Source organism: Monodelphis domestica, chromosome 7 (genome assembly GCF_027887165.1).
Source record: "Monodelphis domestica isolate mMonDom1 chromosome 7, mMonDom1.pri, whole genome shotgun sequence".
Classification (NCBI taxonomy): domain Eukaryota; kingdom Metazoa; phylum Chordata; class Mammalia; order Didelphimorphia; family Didelphidae; genus Monodelphis; species Monodelphis domestica.
In genome coordinates this window covers 136,103,915-136,127,326 of record NC_077233.1, presented here as the reverse complement: position 1 = coordinate 136,127,326, position 23,412 = coordinate 136,103,915, and the positions used below count along the sequence as shown (strand labels likewise).

The following is a 23,412-nucleotide window of genomic DNA, read 5'->3' as shown; positions in this document are numbered from 1 at the left end:
TACTACATACAATAAACGTTCATTATCCTTGCTTTGATAATGTTCCAGTCTTTCTTTCTTTCTTGCAACTCTGTAGCAGTCCCCAGCAATGGAATACTATTGTGCTCAAAGGAATAATGAAGTGGAGGAATTCCATGTGAACTGGACTGACCTCCAGGAACTGATTCAGAGTGAAAGGAGCAGAACCAGGAGAACATTGTACACAGAGACTGATACACTGTGGTACAACCAAATATAATGGACTTCTCCATTAGTGACAATGCAGTGATCCTGAACAACCCAGAGGGATCTATGAGAAAGAACACTATCTACATTCAGAGGAAAAACTGTGGAAGTAGAAACACCGAAGAAAAATAACTGCTTGATTCCATGGGGGATGTGATTGGGGATGTAGACTAGGATGTAGATCATCCTAGTGCAAACATCAACAACATGGAAATAGGTTCTGATCAAGGACACATGTAAAACAACAGCAGAATTACACCTCAACTACATTGACTACAGGAAGCGGTGGAGGAGGTGAGGGAAAGAATATGATTCTTGTAACCAAGGAATAATGTTTAAACTAATTAAATAAAATTTAAAAAAATAAAACAACAGAAGCAACAAAACAAAAATGAATAAATTTCTCTTCAGATATTTTTTATTTTTATTTTTTTACTCCCTAAAGCCTCTTGTTAAACTTCAGTGAGACACTTGCTTGTCTTTATTGCCATTCCTAATCTTGGTATTCCAAATCCCATACCCCTACCCCCCCGCCAATTTTGTGACTTTGCATCAGCCATTTCCTGGGTCTGGAATGCACTTCCTCTTCATCTCTGGCCTAAAAATCTCTGACTTCTTTCAAGATGTGCCCCTTCTCACTGTTAAGTTTTTCTTGATTCTCCTAATGATTAGTATCATTTCTTAAATAATTGTGTATATCTATATTTAACTATATATCTTTATATACAATCTCGCCTCCGAGCTGTCTCCTCCCAGGAGACTGAATGCTCTTTGAAAGCAAAGAAGTTTTGCATTCTGTCTTTGTAGTAGCAACATCTAGTACAATACCTTGCATGAGAAATTGTTTAAAGTTAGTGAATAGGTTTGGATACAAAAATATATAAGCTATCTGGAAAAAAAAATTTTTTTTGCCTTTGTATTCCGAACACTTTGCACCTTGTAAAAGGCCACTATTTGTCACCGTGGAATAGACTGTAACTAGATACACAAAAGACTAGGAAGAGTAACAGGAGTGAAAGCAGAGAGTATCACCAAATAGTCTAAAGTGAAGACCCCACCCACATTTCCCACGTGGGATCCTTCTCGTCGGGGAGAGGCCAGGTATGAGCAAGAGGAGGGAGGAGTCCAATTTAGTGCCGGCGACAAATGTAACTATCTCTTAATATACAGAGGAATTTTACATTTGTAGGGATATTTCAGATAAAAACTGACACCTCTATCGCTATAATATCAGCCTTTTTTCGGGGGAGAAAGGAGGGAATGTGAATATTTTCCCCTCTATCCCTGTATTATATGTCATAATGGTTTCACCCAGTCATAATTTCCGGAACTGAAGAGCTCAGCCGCTTAGGACCTTTACGCTCCGGTACATAACTTGGCTATGAAGGTTAGGAGACGGAGTGAATGCGCATGTGTAGTCCGTATCCTCTAGGTTCCTCACGTGACGTCAGGTGGGCTCCAGGACTTCATTTGGGCATTTAAAGGGTGAGAGCTAGGGGCTCGCATAGTTGCCGCTGAGAGGGAGCTTACAATACGGGCAATGGGAGATAGGGTAAAAGAGAAGGAAGTTGGGGGGAGAGGAGTGCTTTGGCTACAGGCTCGTAGAAGAGAGCCCTAAGAGGTACCATAGTTTAGGGGACAGTAGCTGCAGATGCTGAATCCCACCCTGATGCAAATGTTCTCACTTGTCTCTACCTTGTTATTTGTAAAAGGCAAAAGGGAGAAAGAGGGTGTTTAGAGCCATCCCTTTTCCTCCATCCCACTTCCTGATACTTTTGGCACAGTCCTGTCCTCACCCCCACTTCCCCCCACCGCCTCTCTTCCTGTCCCCACGGGCATTCAAGTATAATGGAAAGAGCCCCTGGTCTGGAAATAGGACGTCTGGGTTCTAGTCCTCCCTTTGCCACTTAGTGTTGCTCTGTTGATCTGAGGCAAATCATTTCTCCTTGAGCCTCACTTTCCTCACCTGTAAAATAGAGATAAAAATTACTTGCACTTACAGGATAGTCAACTAGAAAATGCTTACAATTTAGCCTGAATATAAATTGTTACCATTTCATTCCTTCTTTCCCATGCTTTCATTATTTGAAATGTCATCTTAAAGAAGACTTTTCCTTTCAGCCTTCACATATATCAGGTCCTTCTAGTCTTCTGGCTCAGGACCTATATAACCCTTTGACCTAAGCATTTTCATACACACTCGAATGCGCATAAACACACACACACATATACACATACTGCAATCTTTTTCTTTAAGACTATTTTAAATGTCCTTTTGGGACAAAGAGGCAGGAACAGTTTACGGATGAGGGTGGAGTGAGCATAGATAATTCCCTAACTCTAATGATGTCACTTGTCCCCCTAACCAAAATAGGTTTTCCTATTTCTATAGATCTTTTAACCTGTTTTTTTTTTTTTTGAAAAGAGATAATGTATTGACTTTGCCTTATACCTTCAACTTGACTAGCCATTTCCTCTCCTTTCATTCTGGTGCCACCTTCTAAGGGACTTTTTGGCTGATCTCATTCCCCTTCTGTCCCACCCTGTTTTTACTGTTCTCTCTCTCCTCAAATTATCTCCTACTTGCTTATCTCTTAAAATGTTGTACTGTGACCCCTCTTAAGACTGAAGGGAGTGTTATTTCCAGTCCTAGTACAGTGTCTTATAAATATCAGATAATTAACATGTACTTTTTTCCTTTTAAATACACCCTTACCTTCTCAGAAGAGTTGTAAATACTAGACATTTGGGGTTAAGTGATTTGCCCAGGGTCACACAGCTAGGAAGTGTCTGAGACCAGAACATATACTTTTAATTGAATTGTTCTTCTTCTGGCAGTTTCATAGCAGAGAGTGAGGATTAGCTCCCTCACCTCCCTATGGGCAGCTGGCAGGCAGGAGAGAACCTGCAGCTTTGCCTGTCACATCGTCCACCTTTGGTTTGTGCTGCACTTGCATTGGTGCTACTTGGGGCTTCGGGCCTAGGCCTTGGTGGTTTTATCCTTAATCATGGTGATGGACTTCGAAATCCTGATATCCCTCAGGTGAGAACACTCCCTATCATTATTTCTGCAGATCTATTTTTCCTGTCTGTTTGGTTTTACAAACTTGTCACCACCTTTCTGCACACAGGATTGGGTCTCCTTCATGAGATCTCTGGGTCAGCTGACTCTGTGCCCTTGGAATAGGACAGGTACAAGGAAACCACCTGGACCCGAGTTTCATACTGTGAGCTTGAAGACCAGTTTAAACCTAGGAGATGGTATCAAGAATAGGACTCAACAACTACGGGCCACTGTCTATGGCCACCAACTGGGACTTAGTGGTGAGAGAAGAAAATGATGAGAGACTTAGAAATAACCTGAGATTCTTCCTTTCCCTTGGTTTCTTAGAAACATTTTCCTGTTTCTCCCAAGAATGTGAAATAACAATCCCTTACATTTGAATTTACAGTTTTCAAGATGCCTTTATATACATTATCTTACCTGTCACTTAAAACCCTGTGAAGGAAGCCTTAAGACAGACAAATGGTATTATCTTCATTTTACAGATGAGGAATTTGAGAAAGCCTTCTCTTCCTAGAAGTACTATGCTCCTTTCCTTTACTTCTTGGCATCAAATAATCAGAAAATGTCAGAGCTAAAAGGGATCTTAGACATCATTGAGTCTAACTTTCTCATTTTACATGCATGAAAATGGAGGTTCAGAGAAAAGATGTGTCTTACTCAAATCTAAAAATCTGGATTTCTTATCAGTCAGAAGTGCTTTCCATTATACCACACTGAGTCATGGTGTTGGTTAAGAAGCTACTGTGTGCTAGGTTATTTGGTGGATATAAAAGTATTTTTCCAAATTATAGTTTGAAAGAACTTATTAATAAGATTAGAAGAGGAAACTTGTGGAATCATCCCAGCTCTGCCACTGTCTGGTTGTATGATATGGGCCAGTCACAGCCTCTTTGAGCCTTATTTCTTCAACTCTAAAAATCTTCGTTTTTCTAAGTCTCCATTTCCACTGATGTGAAATGAGAGGGTTAAATCAGGTAATGTCCAAAATTCCTTCTAGTTCTGATATTCTATGATTACATGATTCCAATAAGAAAAGAAAAGTAACACAGTGTTTTCTTTTTTGTTTGTTTTCTTAAAAAGCCTTACCTTCTGTCTCAGAGTCAGTATTAAATATTGTTTCCAAGACAGAAGAGTGTTAAGGGCCAGGCAGTTGGAATTAAGTGGCTTGCCCAGGATCACACAGCTAGAAAGTATCTGAGGCAAGATTTGAACCCAGGACTCACCCTGGCTTTATCCACTGAGCCAAAATGGTTGCCCCAAAGTAACATAGTGTTAATGGGGATTGGGTTGTATGGTCTCTTGGCTTTAAATAAATATTGAGGTTTTTTTTTTTAATGCATTAGACTGAATATTGAATATTAACAATTGAACACACATCTAATTGTATTGGTGTGTATAGAGAAGAGTATTCCACCAATTTCTTAAAATCTGCTTTTTTTTGAGTTCCTATTTTCTCCTATCTCCTGTTCTTCCCTCCAGGTTCTTCTGCAGAGGAGCTAGTATTGATCACAGCCAGGATGTCAGTACATAGAACTCCTGAGACTTGCCTGGTTTTTAGTTCAGCCCCCAGAATTCTGCCTTCCAACCCCCCACCCATGTCCTGCTTAGAGGAAGGTGAGGGAGATATTGCAAACACATATGCCATTGAGAGTTCCAAGCCAGAAGAGGAATGTTATGAGGTCTGGAGCCATGAGGGCCTTATTCTCACCAAACAACTTACTCAGGTAAGAGACCTAGACTAACTCTTTTTATCTCCCTACCCTTACCCCTTGTGAATTTTCCTTGTTTGTATTCCCTGAATTATTTCTTTTTACTCTATTTGGGTTTATGACCTACTTCCTCTTTCTCAACTAACTACCCCTCCCCTTTAAAATCCCACTGGTTGGGGAGGGTTAACTCCTCTCCTAATTCATTGTTGTCTAGGAGGGGAAATAACCTCATTGGTTTTTTTCTTCCTCTATTCTACCAACCTACAGGACGAACTTACTTTGTGTGGGTCCAGACTTCTCTACTTTAGCTGCTTTCTTCTCTTCTTCTGTGGTTTCCTATGCTGCTTTGCAGCAGTCTGTACTCATCCACGTGTTGACACATCTTGGCAAAGGACCCATATCTAAACCCAACAGCTTCAGGCTATATTTTGCTTTCAGGTAAGAGCCTCTGTCCCCTTTTCTCCTAATCTTTCATGTTCAACTCAGCAAGGGAAGAATGAGGATTATGGTGTCAAATTCCACCACTGGAGGTTTATACATTCAATAAACATTTATCGAATGCTTACTGTGTGCATCATTGCATATGGTAAGAACAAAGACATAGGATTTTGTGAGTAGAAGAGACTTGGGAATAGGACATTGAAGACAAATTCATTCTCTGATTTTGACTTTCCCTGTTTCAATTCCTGTATGGAAACAGGAACTGTAAAATGTTTGAACATATGGACCTGAATTAACAAAGAAAAATAACAGCAGACCCATGGTAAATGCAAAATGCACTTGATAAAGCATTATCCTTCTCTTCTCCAGGCTTTCGTTAGTGATCCTATACCGGATCTACTTGTTTCCCCAAATACCCCAAGTACTACTTCCTTCCTGCCCCCATTAAACATACCTTAAGCATTGATTCTATATTCAAGACCCTGTGAACTAGGTGCCTACAATATAAAAGCGAACCCTTAACTATCCTTAAGGAGTTTCTAATCTAATCTATTTTTCTTTCCCTAGGTCTGTGATTCCTGTTCTGTAGGCTCATCTCAGCCCCTTGAGTTGGATCAGATGGGAGAGGGGAACTAAAAGGGGGGCTGAGGACCATTAAAAATATTTCTCATCTCTACTGTGAGTCCAAGATGTTGTTTTTGTGAGTATATTCATAGGGACAGGGCTAGTCTAGAAAGTGCAGACATGATTTTTTCTCCACTTGGAGGATCTGGGTTACCCCCTGCTCTTTGGGCAGGAATGACTCCCTGGGGATATGGGATACAACACTTGATGACAATAGTCATAATAGCTAGAATTTGTAGAACAATTTAAGATTTGTAAAACTCTTTCCCATGTGGGATGGAGGAAAGAACTGAAATTTTAGTGCCAGCACTCCCATAGCCACAGTTTATTGCTCTGCAAAACAAGAGGAAAGGGTCGGATTAGAACAGTTCAGGCATTCATTTGATTCCTTTCGTTCTTTGGCATTCTTAACTTGTCCAGATGGTCTAGAAACTTCAGAGTAGCTCACTTTCCCGCCTTTTTCTTCCCCAGGCACTCGGGCCTGCCACCTCGTTTGACCCCGCCCAAAGCCTTCCGCGCAGGCGTAAATCGCAGTCTCTCCATTTCATTCTAGCCCGGCCCTCTCAAAGCTTCCCCTAGCAACAGGCAGAGACCTGAGTGGGGTGAGCGCATGCGACCTGACGGTCTCTTACCATCTCCCCTTTCCCCGCCCGCCAAAGATTGGTGGGGGGGGGAGAGGGAAGGGCAAGGTGGGGTTGGCACTCCAGGCTCCGCCCCCTTCCAGCCTCCTCCCATCCGGAGTCCGCGTGGCGGAGGCGCGCGCGCACTCCGGGCGGCCTTGGCTTTAAGGGTGCTAGATCCCTGCTGTGGCGGCGAGGATGGCGGGTGCGGGAGGGAGGTTTCATTCAGAGCTCCTCCCTCCGAGCCCCTCCCACTTTGGCCCGGTATCACCTACCGCGCCTGCGCGATCCCGCCCGGCCACCATCTTGGAATTGGGGGGAAGCGAGAGAGAGGGAGAGGGAGAGGGAGGGAGAAGGAGAAGGCGAGCGAGGTCTGAGAGAGGAACCGTCGCCGAGGGCTAGACAGGCAGACGGGCCGAAGGAAGGGAAGAGAAGGGAACGGGGAGAAGATTGTGCGGTCTGGCAGAACGCGGGGGCAGCAGCCGCAGCAGTAGCAGGAGGGAGCCGGCGAGGGAAGGAAGGAGGCAGGGAGGGAGGGGCGGGCAGGGTCAGCTCCAGCCTTTCCCGCCTCCCCCTGGTGGAGAGAGGGGGAAGGAGGAAGCCGGGGCGGAGGTGGGGGTCGCGGGACTGTCACCCGCTCCTCAGCCCCGGCTGCAGCCGCCCGACGGCGCACCCGGGGGTGGGGGGGTCGGCCAGGAGAAACTCGCCGGCTTGTCATTCACCACCCGAACATCCCCGAGAGGACATCGGTGGTTGAGGGGTGTCAGGTGCTCCCTCCTATCGCCCGTGGAGGTGGGGGCCGGGGAGGGGGCTCCCTTGCTCTCCTCCCGCCCCCGCTTCAGCCTGGGATCGGGGCGAAGCCGAGGAGTAGGCAGCGAGAGGGTGGGGAATCTCCTTCCCCCTCTCCCAGCGACCCCGGAGCCACTGGAGGACCCCAGGAGGAGGCGACGGCGGAGACGCTGGGGGACCATAGAGACCCCCTCCAGGTGAGAAACCCCCACTCCGCAGGTGATGAGCAGTGTGTGGCAGGCAGCGAGCTGCACTTTGAGGGGAAGTGGGGGAAGCTAGGCTTAGGTTTACTGATTAAAGCCATAACTAGTTGTGTGTGTGATTGTAAGCAGGTCTCTCGTTCTCTTAGGACCACGATTTCCCCATCTGTAAAATATGCTACTTAGCCCTAATGGTTATTGTGAGGAAAGCGCATTGCACTTTACAAATCCTAAATCGCTACCCAAATGAGTTACTAGTACTTGTCATAGGGAGGGAGCGCCCCCCTGAGGGAAGGGTAGGTTGGGCCCCTCTCTTGTTCCCATCTCCTACCCTGACGGCAGAATCCCTGGATCCTAGGGTTTGCGTCTGAGAAGGCACTCTTGCTTTCAAGGTGCTGATATCTTGTGACAGTTCTGTCTGGAGATTGCAGGGACCCCTTCACCTCAATGTGGGGTTCAAGTGACAGCATTTATAAAGGCATAAGTGATGTGTGTCATCTTTTGTTTTATCCCTCTGTCCTGTGATTAAACCAATTCTTGAAGCACAGGATAGATTTCTGATTTGTTTGATGCCTTTGGTTGTGTGAGTCACCTGCTTCCATACTGCCCTTTAAGGAAGTAGTATTTGGAGGTCTTGTCTCTTTACATTAAAGGAAGGGAGTAAATGTAGGGGTACTCTTGTAAGTACTCTTGTACTTTCCAAATTAGTTTCAATCTTTATCTCTTTTTATTTGGCATCATAAGGCTTAGGATGGGCACAGGGAGGTAAGAGGTCAGGTGTACTTTATTTCCTTTTTTTTTAAGCCCTTACCTTCTGTCTTGAAATCAGTACTGTGTATTGGTTCCAAGGCAAAAGAGTGGTAAGGCCTAGGTAATGGAGGTTAAGTCACCCAGGGTCACATAGCTAGGAAGCGTCTGAGGCCAGCTTTGAACCTAGGACCTCCGATCTCTAGGTCTTGCTCTCAATCCACTCAGCCACCCAGCTGACCCCTTAGGTGTACTTTAAGAAGGTTGAGATGAGAGTTTCAGTTCTGGTTTTTCCTTGCCATCCTCCTTCCCTAGATAGATAGAAGGGTTATCTGTACTGTGGTGGGCAATTTGGAGACCTTGGCCTTCTTATACTTTCCTGCTCCCATATTTGGCTTCCATCTTTAAATGGCCTTTGCCTCACTATCTTAATTCAATCCAACAAATATTAAGATCCTACTATGTGCCAGGCACTGTACTAGGAGCTGTGAATACAAAACCAAAATATTTTCTGCTCTTGAGGACCTTACATTCTGTCAACCAATCAGTCAGCATTTAAATATATATTATGTGCCAAGCACTGCTAGGAGCTGAATTCTGTGATTCCTAGGAGGAATCTAATTTTCACTTGGCTAATCACCAGACCTACTGGTAGTTTTGTTGGCATCCTTAGGCTGTGGGTCACTGTGTTCAGAGTAATTTGGGGGAGGTTGGGGTGGGAGAAATTAATTTTCACTTGCTAACGACTCAACCTACTTATAGTTTTGGTGACATTACTCTCAGGCTAGGAGAGAGGAGCTTTTAGGGACAAAGAGAAGGTATCTTTTCTCTAATAATGATGGATAGCTGTAAGGATTGAGACTTGTTTGGCACCCCTCCACCTAAGAAAATATCAAGCTCAATATTGCAAATTGAACCTTCACTTGTGGGGCAAGTGGAGGATGCCCTTAGTGGGGAACACTAAGAGAAATGAACTTGGGCTTTAATTTATACTATATATGAAGCTGAATTAGTTAAAATATCTTTGAACAGAACCATCTGTATTTTCAGTCCTGTGCTAAATGCCGTGGGGGCTTCAGAAGATGGGACATGCTTCATGCCTAGAGGAGTTGATAATCTGGTCTGGGGAAATGGAGAACTGACATTACATGAGAGAATAATACAAGAATATAATCAAGTTCCACATTGTGTGGTATAGATTATAAGTGTTCTAAGACTAGAGAAGATGGGACATTGATGGTTGGAGTGGCCAGAAAGGCTTCTTATTTAGGAGGTGGGACTTGAACTGGGTCCAGATTAGGGACAGTGCAGAAACTGGCTTGACTGGAGTAGAAAGTGCTTCCTAGAGAATAGTGAGAGATAAACTTGCGCTGGGTAAGTGATGTAGGCTCAGATTATGGAGAATTTAGAAAGCTAGTCTGGGTTTTAGATCTGTGATTTGACCATTACATGCTTGTTTCTAGAACCCTTTCTTTGCTTTCCCACCCCTAATCCCCAGTGAATATTGGTTTGACAATGGCCGGATTTCCACAGTGTCCGGCCTGGCCACTTCCTGTTCTCCTCCAGAGTATGGGGGGGGGGGGGGGGAGTTGAGGGAGTGGTGCAGAGAGCAGAAGTAGAAGGGTAGCTGAACAGCTTTTGGGAAAGAAGGGAAGAGCCAGGGCTGTGGAGGGAAAAGACCTAGAACTTGGAACTGGGAATTGGGAAATGGGATTCCCAGATCTTTAGGGGACAGAGATCTTAGTAGCAGGGTGGCAAAGAGAGCTGAGTTGGGGTAGTGGTTTTAAGCTCTAGGATTTGAGGAACCTTCCCAGCAGTTCTATGAACTCTAGGACCATCTCCCTTCACTCCCCCCCCCCCACACTTCCGTTGCCATGACAACTTCTTTTTTGGTGTTTAAATTTGGTTTCCACTCTGCCCCTGCTGGTCCTCAACAGTGCCTTGCCCTCAACAAAGGAGTGGGGGAGGAGATGGAGACCTGGGGTCATGTTCCTGTTCTGAAGATTTCCCCACCTACCCTCTCCACCCACCTCCTTCTACCCATCCTTCTTTCTTCCTGGGCAATGCAAGTACCTGTTTCCAAGACTGTTTCTATACTCTAGGCTGGGCCCCGATCCCCATCCCCCACGGGGCCGACATGCCGGCAGGGGGCCGGGCTGGAAGCCTGAAGGATCCAGATGTGGCTGAACTCTTCTTCAAAGATGACCCTGAAAAATTATTTTCTGATCTCCGGGAGATTGGCCATGGCAGTTTTGGAGCTGTCTACTTTGTGAGTGGGCTTTTCCCAACCCACCTTGTCACTTTGTGCTATGCTGTTTCCTTATTTCCCTTCCCAATTCCTTAGGCTCCTGATCTCTCTCAGGCTTATGCTAAAATTCTTTCCCAGGATGTCATCCTGTTGCCCCTCAGCTAATTTAGCCCATCCTCCCACTGTTTCGCCTCCTTCCTAGTTTTCTCCTGGGGTCCTGGCCCTATTGCAGAACCCTACCCTTACAACCCTACGGCCCTCTAGGCTCGTGATGTCCGGAGCAGTGAGGTTGTTGCCATCAAGAAGATGTCCTATAGTGGGAAGCAGTCTAATGAGGTAGGTAGAATCTTGGGGGGTGGGATAACAGAGTGTATATGTGTATGGGGGGGGGTTATGGATAGAAACAGCAACTAGGGCTCTGAGGTCATGGACCTATGAATGACACCTCCTCTCCCCCATCTGCTTCCCTATATTTAATCTTCTAACTTGATCATTCTCCTAGAAATGGCAAGATATCATCAAGGAGGTGCGCTTTCTGCAGAAGCTTCGGCATCCAAATACCATCCAGTACCGAGGCTGTTACCTGAGGGAACATACTGCTTGGGTAAACAGTGACTTTCCATCCGCTAATTTCTAGATTTGGCTTTCCATCTGGCTCAGTCTCACTTAACCAAGTTAAATTTGTGAACAACTTTTGTGTGATATTAGTGTTGGGGTAGTGGGTGCGAATGTAGTAATGACAAAAAAGAAATATGTTCATGGTTCCTGGTCCTACAGAGTTTACAGTATAGTTGAGTAGATAAGGTGAAAAACTTAAATTGAAATATTAAGTATCAAGATGAATGATAAAGCCTAAGAATGTAATAGATCAAGAGAGGAGTGAGAATACTCAGGTAAAGTTTTTTATGAAGTGAGACAAGCAGGTTGTCAGAAGGATTAGGGTTTGAATGGGAAATGCTAGTAAGGAGACATAATTCTTAGTATAAAAGACACTTTGTCGTTTTCTTTGGAACTGTGCAGACCATAGTTAAGATTTGAATCACAGAGACTAAATGACCCAGCTTGCCTCTAACTCTTGACTTTTTCCTTAGCTGGTGATGGAGTATTGCCTGGGCTCTGCCTCTGACCTTCTAGAAGGTGAGTGGTCATACTAATGAGGGGAATCTGAGAAAAGATGGAAGGCTAAAGTATATTAAAACCATAAAGAAAAAGGATGAGAAGTTGGGATGACATGGGGTACCTGAGAGACAAGGAAGGCCCCTCTTGGGGCTCCTTCTTTGGCTTTCCAGACATTTTGTAAACCTAAAAACCCATTATAAATGTGAATTGTCTTCATCATTATCATTAGTGCACAAGAAACCCCTTCAGGAGGTAGAGATTGCAGCTGTAACCCATGGTGCACTACAGGGCCTGGCCTATTTACACTCTCACAATATGATCCACAGGTATGTATCATCCCTGACTACACCCATGAAATCTTTTTTATCTTCCCCTCCCAACTCAGACATCCCATTAAATTTTGTTTGACATTCTTTACCTGTGGCAGGGATGTGAAGGCTGGGAACATCCTGTTGTCAGAACCAGGCTTGGTCAAGCTAGGGGACTTTGGCTCAGCTTCCATCATGGCACCTGCCAACTCCTTTGTGGGCACTCCATACTGGTAAGAGGCAAAGTTGGAGGTTTAGAGACAGAGCTAAAGTATAGAAATAGGTAGGAGAGGGTTTAAGGTAAGAGGGATAGGGAAGATAGAGTGGAAGGGAGTTTGGAAAGCAAGGAATTTCAGGGCTTATGGAAAAGAGACTTTTGTGTGGCTCAACTTTTCTTGCTTGTTCTTTTTTCAAGGATGGCTCCTGAGGTGATTTTGGCCATGGATGAAGGTCAATATGATGGCAAGGTGGATGTGTGGTCTTTGGGGATTACCTGCATCGAATTAGGTATTGGGACTTTCTCTGTCTCACATGCTTCAGGCCACACTCCCATCTTCTGGTCAGGCCCCATGTGTTTCTGCTCTTTTGTTTACCTATATCTCTTTATTCCCAATCTTTTTCTGGTTTGCTCCTGTTTTCTATATATCTGCCCTTCTTTCCCCAGCGGAGAGGAAGCCACCACTGTTTAACATGAATGCAATGAGTGCCTTATACCACATTGCACAGAATGAGTCCCCTGTGCTCCAGTCTGGACATTGGTGAGAAAATGGTTTTTTTACAAGATGGGGCAAGTTTTTGGGGAGTGGAGAAGTAACTGCCATAGAGAACTATATCGAGTGAGTTTCACACTGGGCCTCATTCTTCCAGGTCTGAGTACTTCCGAAATTTTGTTGACTCTTGTCTTCAGAAAATTCCTCAAGATAGACCAACTTCAGATGTGCTGCTCAAGGTGAAGATTTTTAGGGGGTATAGACTAGGGGAGTGAGACAGATGCAGGATGGAGTCTCATTTCAGGGTCAAGACCTGATTTGGAGAGCTGGAAGTTAGAGGCCAGAAAGCATGGATGAACTTGGTGAGGAGATGTCCCTTTTGGGAAGGGAGCCTGAGTTAGGGCAGGCAAGAACTACTGAGTTCTATAGAAGGAAAATGCTAGGAGTTTTATTGATAGGAAAGGAAGTTAGAGTCTGGTGTTTAGGTTGCCTGCTTTTCAGAAAGGGAGGGGAGAGGAAGGGAGAGAAGTAAATGGCCAGCTTTCACACTCGCTTCTTCCTTTAGCACCGATTTGTGCTCCGAGAACGACCTCCCACAGTGATTATGGATTTGATCCAGAGGACCAAGGATGCAGTTCGAGAGCTAGATAACCTCCAATATCGGAAAATGAAGAAGATCTTATTCCAGGAAGCACAGAATGGCCCCAGCGCTGAAGTCCCTGAGGAGGAGGAGGTGAGCAACTCTTTCCTAGCTAAGGATCACAATCACTTACTCATCCATTCATTCAGTGGATATTTGTTGCAGTTAGTGTGTGCAATAATAATAACCACTCACATTTTTATAGTGCTTCAAAGTTTACACATCACTTTCCTCACAATAACCCTGTGAGATAGATAGTGCAAGTAGTATTATCCCCATTTTACAGATGAGGAAACTGAGGCTCAGAGAGGTTAAGTGACTTGCCCATGGTTTCACAGCTAGTAAGTGGCGGAGCCAGAACTTGAACCCACAATGCACTGTGCACAATGCACTCTGCTTGGCGTTGTGGGAATACAAGGATGACTAAGACACAGCGCCTGCCCTCGTGGAGCTTATACTCTAGTAGGGGAGGTAAGACATGTATGCAAATAACTATAGTACAAGGCAAAATGTAAGAGGTACAAGGACTTCCTACGGAGGACCACAGGGATTCAGGAGGGAATAGTTCTGTACATTTGGGGACCAAGAAAGGCTTCATGGAAAGGATGACATTTGAGCATCACCTTGAAGATGTAGGAGGATGTCAAGAAACTTGGGTTGGTGGGATGGGAAGGAGGAGGGGGAGGACGTAGGTAGAATACATTGACTACCAGAAGTAAAGATGTGAAGGAAGGAAATGACAAGTTATATTTGGGGAACAGCAGGTTATCCAGTTTGACTGGAGTATATAGGGTGTATGTTGGGTTACAGAGGAATGGAAGATAGGCCTGAAGAGAGCTGTGAGTACAAAGAGAATCTGGCAGTGGGGAGCTTGGGAACTTAGAAGTTTTTGAGTGGGGGTTATCACTAAACCTGTGTTAGTCCAATATTGCTTTGTCCCTTCCCTTTCCCAGCCCCCAATCACTTCACCTCTCTAATCTCCACCCCAGCAATCCCTACTTTACTTTGTATCCTCATCCCCTTCCTGATCCTGGGGCCTCCCTAGCACACTGACTCTTACCCCAAACCCATCCATGACTATCCTCAGTGTGAGCTCTGTGTTTCAGGAGACGGAGCCATACCTTCATCGGGCAGGGACACTGACCAGCTTGGAAAGTAGCCACTCAGTGCCCAGCATGTCTATCAGCGCCTCCAGTCAGAGCAGCTCTGTTAATAGCCTAGCAGATGCATCTGACAATGAGGATGAGGAAGAGGAAGAAGAGGAGGAAGAGGAAGAGGAAGAAGGCCCAGAGACTGGAGAAATGGCCATGATGCAGGAAGGTGAACATACAGTCACCTCTCACAGCTCTATCATCCACCGAATCCCTGTAAGCAGCATCTTCTTAGCATGCCTGCTTTGGGAAATGAATTGGAAAGTGCAGAGGGGTTAGGGAAACCTGATGAGAGCACTAGCAATGAACAGAACCCCAAAAGTCTGTGTCTCCTGTTGTAGAGATATCTTGGCACTACTGTTCGTTTTGGCAGTCTGACTTAGAAGAGTCCTTATTAAAAACTTGAGGAATCTGGACCTTTAAGTTGTCCCTTTTCCTAGCTATGTCTGTTTGTCTCTTTCCCCATTCCCTAGGCTTTTGAGTTCAAAGATTCGGGTCCATGAGACATCTGTCCCTCTTTTATTCTTAATCTCCTTTTTTCCAGGGTCCTGAGAACTTGTATGATGACCCCTATCAGCCAGAGCTACCCCCAACACCTGTACAGGCCCCTCAGCCTCCAGCTTCTTCCTCCTCTGCCCGTCGACGGGCCTACTGTCGAAACCGGGATCACTTTGCTACCATCCGAACTGCCTCCCTGGTGAGTGTGGACTGAGGGCCAGAGACTAGCAGCAGCCTTTGGTTCTGATGTTGTGACTGAGTCCTTGTGTTCTCTGAACCCAGGTTAGTCGTCAGATCCAGGAGCACGAGCAGGACTCGGCCCTGCGGGAGCAGTTGAGTGGCTATAAGCGAATGCGGCGGCAGCACCAAAAGCAGCTGCTGGCCCTAGAATCAAGACTTCGGGGTGAGCGGGAAGAGCATGGTGCCCGGCTACAACGGGAACTGGAGGCACAGCGAGCTGGCTTTGGGGCTGAGGCAGAAAAACTGGCCCGGCGTCACCAGGCCATTGGGGAGAAGGAGGCTCGAGCTGCCCAGGCAGAGGAGCGCAAGTTTCAGCAGCACATTTTAGGCCAGCAGAAAAAGGAGCTGGCTGCTCTTCTGGAAGCACAGAAACGTACCTATAAGCTGAGGAAGGAACAGCTTAAAGAGGTGAGGAGGATGGAGAAAGGAGAGGGGGAATACAAGAGAATGGAGGCGGAAGTAGGTTGTGGAGTGAGGGTGGCGGGCAGGAGGGAAAGGAGACCTCTGGTCATTTCCCCTTCCTCTTCCTCCTTTCTCAGCCCTTCCCCTCATCCTCTTCATTCCCCGATTTCCTCATGCTCCTTTACCCCTCTCTGCACACAAGAAGAGGGTGTGTGAACAATGGAGAAACTGGGCAGAGGGGTAGAACTGGGGTAGATGACAGCACATACAGAGGAGGCCTGGTGACCTCCAGCTAGCCTTTCCATGTTCTGCTTAGGAGTTGCAGGAGAATCCAAGCACCCCCAAGAGGGAAAAAGCCGAGTGGCTGCTGCGCCAGAAGGAGCAGCTGCAGCAGTGCCAGGCAGAGGAAGAAGCTGGGTTGCTGCGGCGTCAGCGCCAGTACTTTGAGCTTCAGTGCCGCCAGTACAAGCGCAAAATGCTCCTGGCCCGCCACAGCCTGGACCAAGACCTGCTCCGGGAGGTAGGCCTGGACCTTGTGTCCCATTTCTACCTCCTCCATTCCTTTTCCCATCCCTTTCAAGACCCCCTTCTCCATCTCATCTTGCCCTCCGCTCTGTCCTCTTATTCTCTACCTTTCTTCTTCTTCTCCCTTCCATTCCTCCCCACCAAGTCTAGTCTTCCTTCCTTCACTCCTTGATGTTTCTGAGCTTGCTAGGGCTTCTTTCTTCTGTACTTATTTCCCTCAACACCATCTATTTCTAGGCTTTCCTCTTCACTCCCCATTTCCTGTCCACTCAACCCTCTCTAACCCTTCTCCCCTTGGACTGCCCAACAGTTCTTCACTCCTTATAGACCCATTGCTGCAAGGTAGTTTCCCAGTCCCCCTGAGGAGCCCATGGTGGTTTGTGGCTCCCTTTTGAGATATCACCTTCCTCCATCCCTATCCTTTCTCTAAGGCCTTTCCCCCACCATCCCCCAACCCTGACCCTACTGCTGTGCCCCACCACCCTTTCCCTGCCCTACTAGGACCTAAACAAGAAACAGACCCAGAAGGATCTTGAGTGTGCGCTACTGCTGAGGCAGCACGAGTCGACTCGGGAGCTGGAGGTGAGGCAGCTACAGGCTGTACAGCGCACCCGAGCTGAGCTCACCCGTCTGCAGCACCAGACGGAGCTGGGAAACCAGCTGGAGTACAACAAGCGGCGTGAGCAGGAGCTGCGCCAGAAGCATGCTGCCCAAGTCCGCCAGCAACCCAAGAGCCTCAAAGTACGTCCTGGCGAACACCCCCCAGCCCCCCCAGCCCCTACCCCTCAGGCCCTGGACCCAAGCTCTGGACCCCTGGGACAACAGCAGGCTTGGGAGCTGCCCAGTAGCAGCCCCAGATTGGAGGAACGGAGCCTGCTAGGAGAGGAGGCAGCCCAGGAACACAGGACACTGGGAGAGAAGGAAGCAGCTGTCCAGGAGCGGAGGATTCTGGGAGAGGAAGGGGCTAGGGCCTCCATAGGGCCAGAGGAGCGGAGGATTGTGGGGGAGGAGGCCGAGGAGGTAGTGGCCCTGTCCCCCAGCTCTGGGGAACGGAAGATTCTGGGAGACCTGACATGGAGGCTACCCCATGGGGAGGAAGCTGAGGATCCTGAAACCCTGTCCCCCAGCTCCAGAGAGCGAAGGATTGTCGGCCAGGAAGAGGCTGAGGAGTGGAGGTTGTGGGGGAAGGAAGAGTGGAGTGTCATGGGAGAGGAGTTGGAGCTAGGGTGGGTTCAAGGGCCAGTCTTGCCCCCAGTCCTGGAGGAGGAGGAGGATGAAGAAGCCCCCATTGGGACTCCTAGGGATCCTGGGGATGGTTGTTCATCTCCTGAGATTCCTCCTGAGCCCCCCCCTGGTCCCCTAAGACTGAGCCTCCCTAGTCAGCTTCCAGGACTCTTGTCCCATGGCCTCTTGGCTGGTCTATCTTTTGCTGTGGGCTCCTCCCCAGGCCTCTTGCCACTACTACTATTGCTACTGCTCCCACTCTTGGCAGCCCAAGGTGGAGGTGGCTTACAGGCTGCCCTGTTGGCTCTGGAAGTGGGTCTAGTGGGCCTAGGGGCCTCCTACTTATTGCTCTGCACAGCCTTGCATGTGCCTCCAAGTCTTTTCCTGCTTTTGGCCCAGGGGGTGGCCCTGGGGGCAGTGCTGGGGCTGAGTTGGAGAAGAGGCCTAGCTGGGGTGCCCCTAGGCCTTGTGGCTGCTTGGCTCTTAGCCTGGCCAAGCCTAGCCCTACCCTTAGCAGCAGTGGCAGCTGGAGGCAGCTGGTTAAGGCAACAAGGTCCAAGGCTTCGTCGGGAGCTGTCAAGGCTCTGGCTTCGGGTCTTGCTACGCCTATCACCATCAGCCTTCTGGACCTTACAGGGCTGTGGGGCTGTAGGCGATCGGGGCCTCTTCACCCTCTACCCTAAGACCAACAAGGATGGCTTCAGAAGCCGGCTGCCAGTCCCAGGACCCCGACGTGGGCGTCCACAACGGCCACGGAATCCCCTGGCCTTACTGGCTCAGGCTTGGGCCCTGTGCAAAGGGTGGAACTGGCGACTGGCTCGGGCTGGGAGGGGACTAGCAGCTCACCTATCCCCTGGAGCTGCCCAGGCATTGGCCCGATGGGGGTTGCTTCGGGGAGAACGACCAAGTAGGATCCCCCGGCTGCTGAGGCAGGGTCAGCACTGCCCAAGGCCCCCAGTCCCTCCCCGAGTCCCTCCTGGGGCTACTTCCAGCCACCGACTCAGAGCTAGAAAACCACGAGCCCTGCCACCCTGGAGGTGATTTCTTCCTACTACCCATCCCAGCTGAGAGCACATGCACTTTATCTCCCACCCCACTGGCATGGGGAGGATCTTCCCCAGACCTTATTCCTTCCCTTCCTTTGTGTGTTCTGTCCTTCCATCCACCAAAGCCCCTTCAGTAGAAGGGGGTCCCAAAGGATCTGCAGCCAGTTTGCCCTTCCTGTCCACTAAATTGGGAAGTGACACTTATTTATGTTTTTCCCCAGCACCCCCTAAATTATTGGTGTCTTCCCACTGTGTGTGTCCTCATCCTCACCCTCATTATTTCTCCAGGGCCTGGGCAGTGTCCCCTCTGGTTTGGGACAGGGCTAGCTGGGAGGGGTAGTCACTTTTTTTCATATGATTTTGATTTCGTTTTTCTGTTTCTTACCTCCATCCCCAACCTTGCTCCTCAATTACCCCCGCCCCAAAGAAAGATATAAATATGAATAAAACATTCGAGCAGAACCATACCCTTGGCTCAGGCCACCGCCTCCGTCTGCTTTGTCCTGCCGCCCCTCAGCCTTCCCTGTATGCCCCCAGAGCCCAACTCAGAGCCCACTTCATCCCTCTCCCATCCTACTCCATGACTGTTTGCCCCCCCCCCCACTCCCATCTCCATTGTGTCCCTCTCTCCATCCTCATCCTTTTTGCTTTGCTCTCCTGACAGTGTTCCCTGCCCTGCAGTGTTTTGGCATTAGTTTCTAGAGCCCAGAATGTGGGAGGTATTGGCTCCTCTTCCCTAAGTCCCATAGATTCCCTTGAGTTTGGATCCCATCATCCTATCCGGACCTGTTCTTCAGATACCTTTGTCATCTTACCTTGTGCCTTTCTTCATTCTGCCTTGCCCCTTAACTGCCCATTCTCCACCCCCAGTCTCTTGTCCCACCTACCTGCCTTCTTCCCTCAGGCATGGCCCTTTTGGGCTAAGGGAAGGGGGGAGGGTAGCAAGCCCCCCATAGGGGGTCAGCAGACTGAATGGTAAAGCATAGCTCCTCTGAGACAGGCCTGGGACAGGGGACTGGAAAAGGGATGGGTATGGAAGTGCAAATGGAATGTGTCCAGGGGCGGGGAAGAGAAACCAAAATAAGGAGCAGAGATGGAATGGGGACATTGTCAGGGCAATAGTTCCATTATCACCTGTGGTCCTTTCACCCTTGGGCCAGAGCCTCTTTTTAGACCCATCCAACATTTCCTGCCCCACTTCCTGCTGCCTCCTCTTGGGGTGAGTCTTTTGTGCTGAAAGAGCACCTGGGAAGCCACATTCCTTTCCCAATTCCCAGTTGGTGACTTGTTTTCCCTTCCCCAAGGCACCATTTGTAAGACTTCACCTTGCGCTCGTCACAATATGTGTTCTGTCTGTAGACTTTGCCCTTTTCCCTGATTCTGTCTCTTGGTCATGTGTTCTGTGGTGTTTTCCCATATGTGTGAATTCTGTCTTGTGCACACAATACTCTCATTCCTCTCTGGCTCTATGCTTTCTTCTCTGGTTGAATATTTTCTCTGCTGCAGTCCATGTTCAGTGTAATTCATGCTCTTCTCTTTGTGTTTACCTTCCCCTCTCTCTGCCTAACATGTTTTCTGTTTCTCTCCCCTCTCTGTCTTTGCTTCGGTCGTTCCCTCTCCCTCCTTGTCTTCCCTTCCATTGCCTTGCCCCATCATCTTTCCCCTCAACTCATCTACTCCGTAGTCGAAGGAGTTGCAGATCAAGAAGCAGTTCCAGGAGACATGTAAGATCCAGACTCGGCAGTACAAGGCCCTTCGGGGGCACCTGCTGGAGGGCACCCCCAAGGCCCAACACAAGAGCCTCCTCAAACGGCTTAAAGAGGAACAGACTCGAAAGCTGGCCATCCTAGCAGAACAGTATGACCAGTCCATCTCTGAGATGCTCAGCTCCCAGGCAGTAAGGCTCAGTGACTGCAGAGCTGGGGGGATACAACTGGCCTAATTCTAGAGGCAGAAGGCCTTGGTAGTCACGGAGGGAAGATGGGAAGAAACGTGGAGTAGGGAAAAGGTTTGGAGCACAGGGTGGGGGATCAGGTGTTTCTTTGACATCTGACCCCAGCTCCTACCCTCTCCTAGCTTCGCCTGGATGAGACTCAGGAGTCAGAGTTCCAGGCACTGCGACAGCAGTTGCAGCAGGAGCTGGAGCTACTTAATGCCTATCAGAGCAAGATCAAGATCCGGACAGAGAGTCAACATGAACGTGAGGCACGGGAGCTGGAACAGAGAGTGGCATTGAGACGTGCTCTTCTGGAGCAGCGGGTACGGGTACGGGCCCCAGAGGGTTGGGGGGACGGAGGGAGGGAGGACCCTGACACATATATCCCCTTGACTGAACCTGAGAGCTCCTCCTCCCCAGCTCTGAGCACATGTGTATCGTAGGTAGAGGAAGAGCTGCTGGCACTGCAGACTGGACGGTCAGAGCGTATCCGGGCCCTGCTAGAGCGACAGGCTCGGGAGATCGAAGCTTTTGATGCAGAAAGCATGAGGCTGGGCTTCTCCAGCATGGCCCTGGGAGGCATCCCAGCTGAGGCTGCGGCCCAGGGATATCCTGCCCCTCCCCCAGCCCCTGCCTGGCCCTCTCGCCCTGTACCCCGGTCAGGGGCTCACTGGAGCCATGGCCCCCCTCCTTCTGGCATGCCCCCCCCAGCTTGGCGCCAGCCTTCTCTCCTGGCACCACCAGGTCCCCCCACCTGGCTGGGGCCACCACCCCAGACAGGGCCTCCTCGAGGAGGGGCCTTGCTGCTACTAAGGAATAGCCCACAGCCCCTTCGCAGGGCAGCCTCAGGGGGTGGAGGGAGTGAAGGAGTGGGACCTGGGTCAGTAGCAGGGCCTGGGGCTCTGAGCCGAAGTACTAGTGTTGCTTCTCACATCCTTAATGGTTCTTCTCATTTCTACTCCTGAACTGTGTGGGGGACCAGTGATGTCCCTTGCTAGGTTTCCCTCCACCTAAGCTGAAAGAAGACAGGGGTGGGGGAAGACAGCCGCTGCCTGGGTTCCCTGGGGCTGGAAGGGCCTAGGACCTTCAGTAACTGGAGCCTGGAAGATTGAGGACCTGAGCCCTGGCGGTTCTTGAGAGCCTGAGTCACCGCTTAGAAGGGGAGGTAGCAGGACATTTGCTTCTGCTTCCCTAACCCCTTTTCATCTTGTGAGCTTCCCTTGGGATAAAGTCAGGCCCCTTGGCTCTGGGTTTGGGGGTATAGCTTGGACCCCAGTGCAGACCCAGGAGTTCCTGACTTTCCCATCATGGTGCCAGTATCTTCCTCCATCATGGACTGGGAAGGAGGAGATGTGTGTGTGTGTGTGTGTGTGTGTGTGTGTGTCAAATACCCACCTAGGGTGCCTTGGGGACCTGTATAGAGTCCCTGGGCAGTGGGGGGGGAGGGGCGGGTAGGGTGTAGATACATAGATATATTCAGAGAAATATAATAGTCCCTCCAGGTGCCCCTATCATATTGTTGCCAAGGGAACTCTGGGCCCAGGGGGCATGAGAGAATGGGACCTAGGAAAGCAGGGTCTGGGGGTATGAAAGGCCCCTGGGTGACAGGGAGAGGAGGAGGATGCCTGGGTACAAAGCCCAACAGTCCGCCTCTGAACCCTCCTTCCTCCATTGCTGTCTGATGTCCTGTGCCCGTCTTGTCATGTTCATTTTTTTTTTAAAGTCAGGGTTGGGCTAGGGAGGGGGGGAAGTGAGGGATAGACCTGGGAAAGGGCAGTCCTCTGGGGAAAACAAATCAGAGAGAACCCTCATAGTCCCCCTTTCTATTCCTACCATTAGAGGCAGGATGGGGGCAGTCAGGGGCGAGGCTCCTGGAACTTAGGGGCCATCATGGAACCCTGGGGCTAGGGGAGCTTTTAATAAACTGTTGGATATTCTAACCAGCTCCTTGACTCAGGCTTTCTCTCTAGGATGGGCAGCATTAAGTTATGCCCTCATTTCCCCAGGCATTTATTCATTAGTGGAGGTTAGGTTGGTCAGGTCTTTTGGACTCCCATTCATTTGTGTATCAGTCTTTTTTGAACCCCCCCCCCCCAGATGAAACCTCCATTTTAACCTAGAAAGTTCAGCAAGAACAAGATGTCATGACAGAATAAGCAACATTCTATTTCATAGTCCCCCAATACTCCAAAGTATTTTGTCCTCTGCTCTTCAGTTCACCATAATTATTCGGTTGGCTTTTCTTTTAGTACTGTCTCAAAGCCTTGCCTACCTGCTTTAAGAACAGCTTCTATTTACCTATCCTTGGTGAAAAAGCCAACTCGCCATAATCCTGGGCCTGCCCAATTTAAAGCCCTACCCAGGTTGAACCAGGAACCTCCTGGGGATTTGCCAAAGATTAAAATGGTAGACTTGTTCCCAGGTCTTTGGCTAGTAGGACAATCTATAGTTCTAGAAACCAAATTAGGACTAAAAGAACCCTTGAGAGTATTTATTTAGTACGGCCTCTTCCTTTGACATGTAATTAAGACCTAAGAGGTAAACTAATTTGTCTAAAATGACATGGTTAGTTAGGACTCCTAGAGGAGTTACAGCTTCATTTCTTAGAGATCTTGGGTGAAAGGAAGCAGCAATGAGCTGAAACCACTGGTTTATCTACCCCCATGGTAAACTTCTCTCACCTTTGCATACAACAAAACTAAAAGAAAGCCCGAATAATTAGAAGAGGAGATGAGAGGGAAAGGTATAGGAAGTTTTTACAAGCTATTTTGAAGTAAAAGTGGCTGTTTACTGGGTCCAAGCTCTAAAAGCAGAAGTGGTAATCTGAGTTGGGCCAGCTTGTTTGCTTCAATAACCAGAGAAACATGGATCCTGAACCTCAGTTTAATGCTCAGAAAAGAAGCCCTGGCCTCATTTCCCCTTTGGGCCAGAAACAGATGAAAC

General features: G+C 48.4%; 2 protein-coding genes across 8 annotated transcripts; both read left to right on the top strand.

The window, feature by feature from the left end:
• Positions 1–1,540: 1,540 nt before the first annotated feature.
• Positions 1,541–6,118, top strand: TMEM219 (transmembrane protein 219). 3 transcript variants are annotated; one of them, XM_007499424.2, is made up of 6 exons: positions 1,541–1,676; positions 3,064–3,268; positions 3,357–3,549; positions 4,772–5,016; positions 5,269–5,439; positions 6,010–6,118. In XM_007499424.2, exons 2-5 carry the CDS (start codon positions 3,104–3,106, stop codon positions 5,404–5,406), a joined length of 741 nt encoding a protein of 246 aa, XP_007499486.1. In that variant the 5' UTR covers positions 1,541–1,676; positions 3,064–3,103; the 3' UTR covers positions 5,407–5,439; positions 6,010–6,118. The 3 variants fall into 3 exon arrangements, with proteins under 3 accessions (XP_007499486.1, XP_001368407.1, XP_056661525.1); XM_001368370.4 differs by having other exon boundaries at positions 1,559–1,710; XM_056805547.1 differs by having other exon boundaries at positions 1,579–1,612.
• Positions 6,015–22,412, top strand: TAOK2 (TAO kinase 2). Of its 5 annotated transcripts, none has more exons than XM_001368411.4 (19): positions 6,663–7,672; positions 10,525–10,691; positions 10,935–11,006; positions 11,173–11,274; positions 11,762–11,807; positions 12,019–12,115; positions 12,217–12,330; positions 12,513–12,604; positions 12,762–12,855; positions 12,965–13,046; positions 13,373–13,540; positions 14,554–14,814; positions 15,143–15,295; positions 15,379–15,744; positions 16,055–16,258; positions 16,765–17,004; positions 20,218–20,430; positions 20,610–20,792; positions 20,913–22,412. In XM_001368411.4, exons 2-19 carry the CDS (start codon positions 10,560–10,562, stop codon positions 21,432–21,434), a joined length of 3,141 nt encoding a protein of 1,046 aa, XP_001368448.2. In that variant the 5' UTR covers positions 6,663–7,672; positions 10,525–10,559; the 3' UTR covers positions 21,435–22,412. The 5 variants fall into 5 exon arrangements, with proteins under 5 accessions (XP_007499487.1, XP_001368448.2, XP_056661520.1 ...); XM_056805542.1 differs by having other exon boundaries at positions 20,610–20,798; XM_056805543.1 differs by lacking the exon at positions 20,218–20,430 and having other exon boundaries at positions 20,610–20,798.
• The last annotated feature ends 1,000 nt before the right edge of the window (positions 22,413–23,412 follow it).

What these genes read in the sequence shown, in the direction of transcription:
- TMEM219 (XM_007499424.2), top strand. Translation starts at nt 3,104, where the DNA reads ATGGGCAGCTGGCAGGCAGGAGAGAACCTGCAGCTTTGCCTGTCACAT. An exon ending in CCACCAACTGGGACTTAGTG is followed by an intron (nt 3,550 to 4,771) that starts GTGAGAGAAGAA and finishes TCTTCCCTCCAG; the next exon opens with GTTCTTCTGCAGAGGAGCTA. An exon ending in TCACCAAACAACTTACTCAG is followed by an intron (nt 5,017 to 5,268) that starts GTAAGAGACCTA and finishes ACCAACCTACAG; the next exon opens with GACGAACTTACTTTGTGTGG.
- TAOK2 (XM_007499425.2), top strand. Translation starts at nt 10,560, where the DNA reads ATGCCGGCAGGGGGCCGGGCTGGAAGCCTGAAGGATCCAGATGTGGCT. An exon ending in GATTACCTGCATCGAATTAG is followed by an intron (nt 12,605 to 12,761) that starts GTATTGGGACTT and finishes TTCTTTCCCCAG; the next exon opens with CGGAGAGGAAGCCACCACTG. An exon ending in AAGTCCCTGAGGAGGAGGAG is followed by an intron (nt 13,541 to 14,553) that starts GTGAGCAACTCT and finishes TCTGTGTTTCAG; the next exon opens with GAGACGGAGCCATACCTTCA.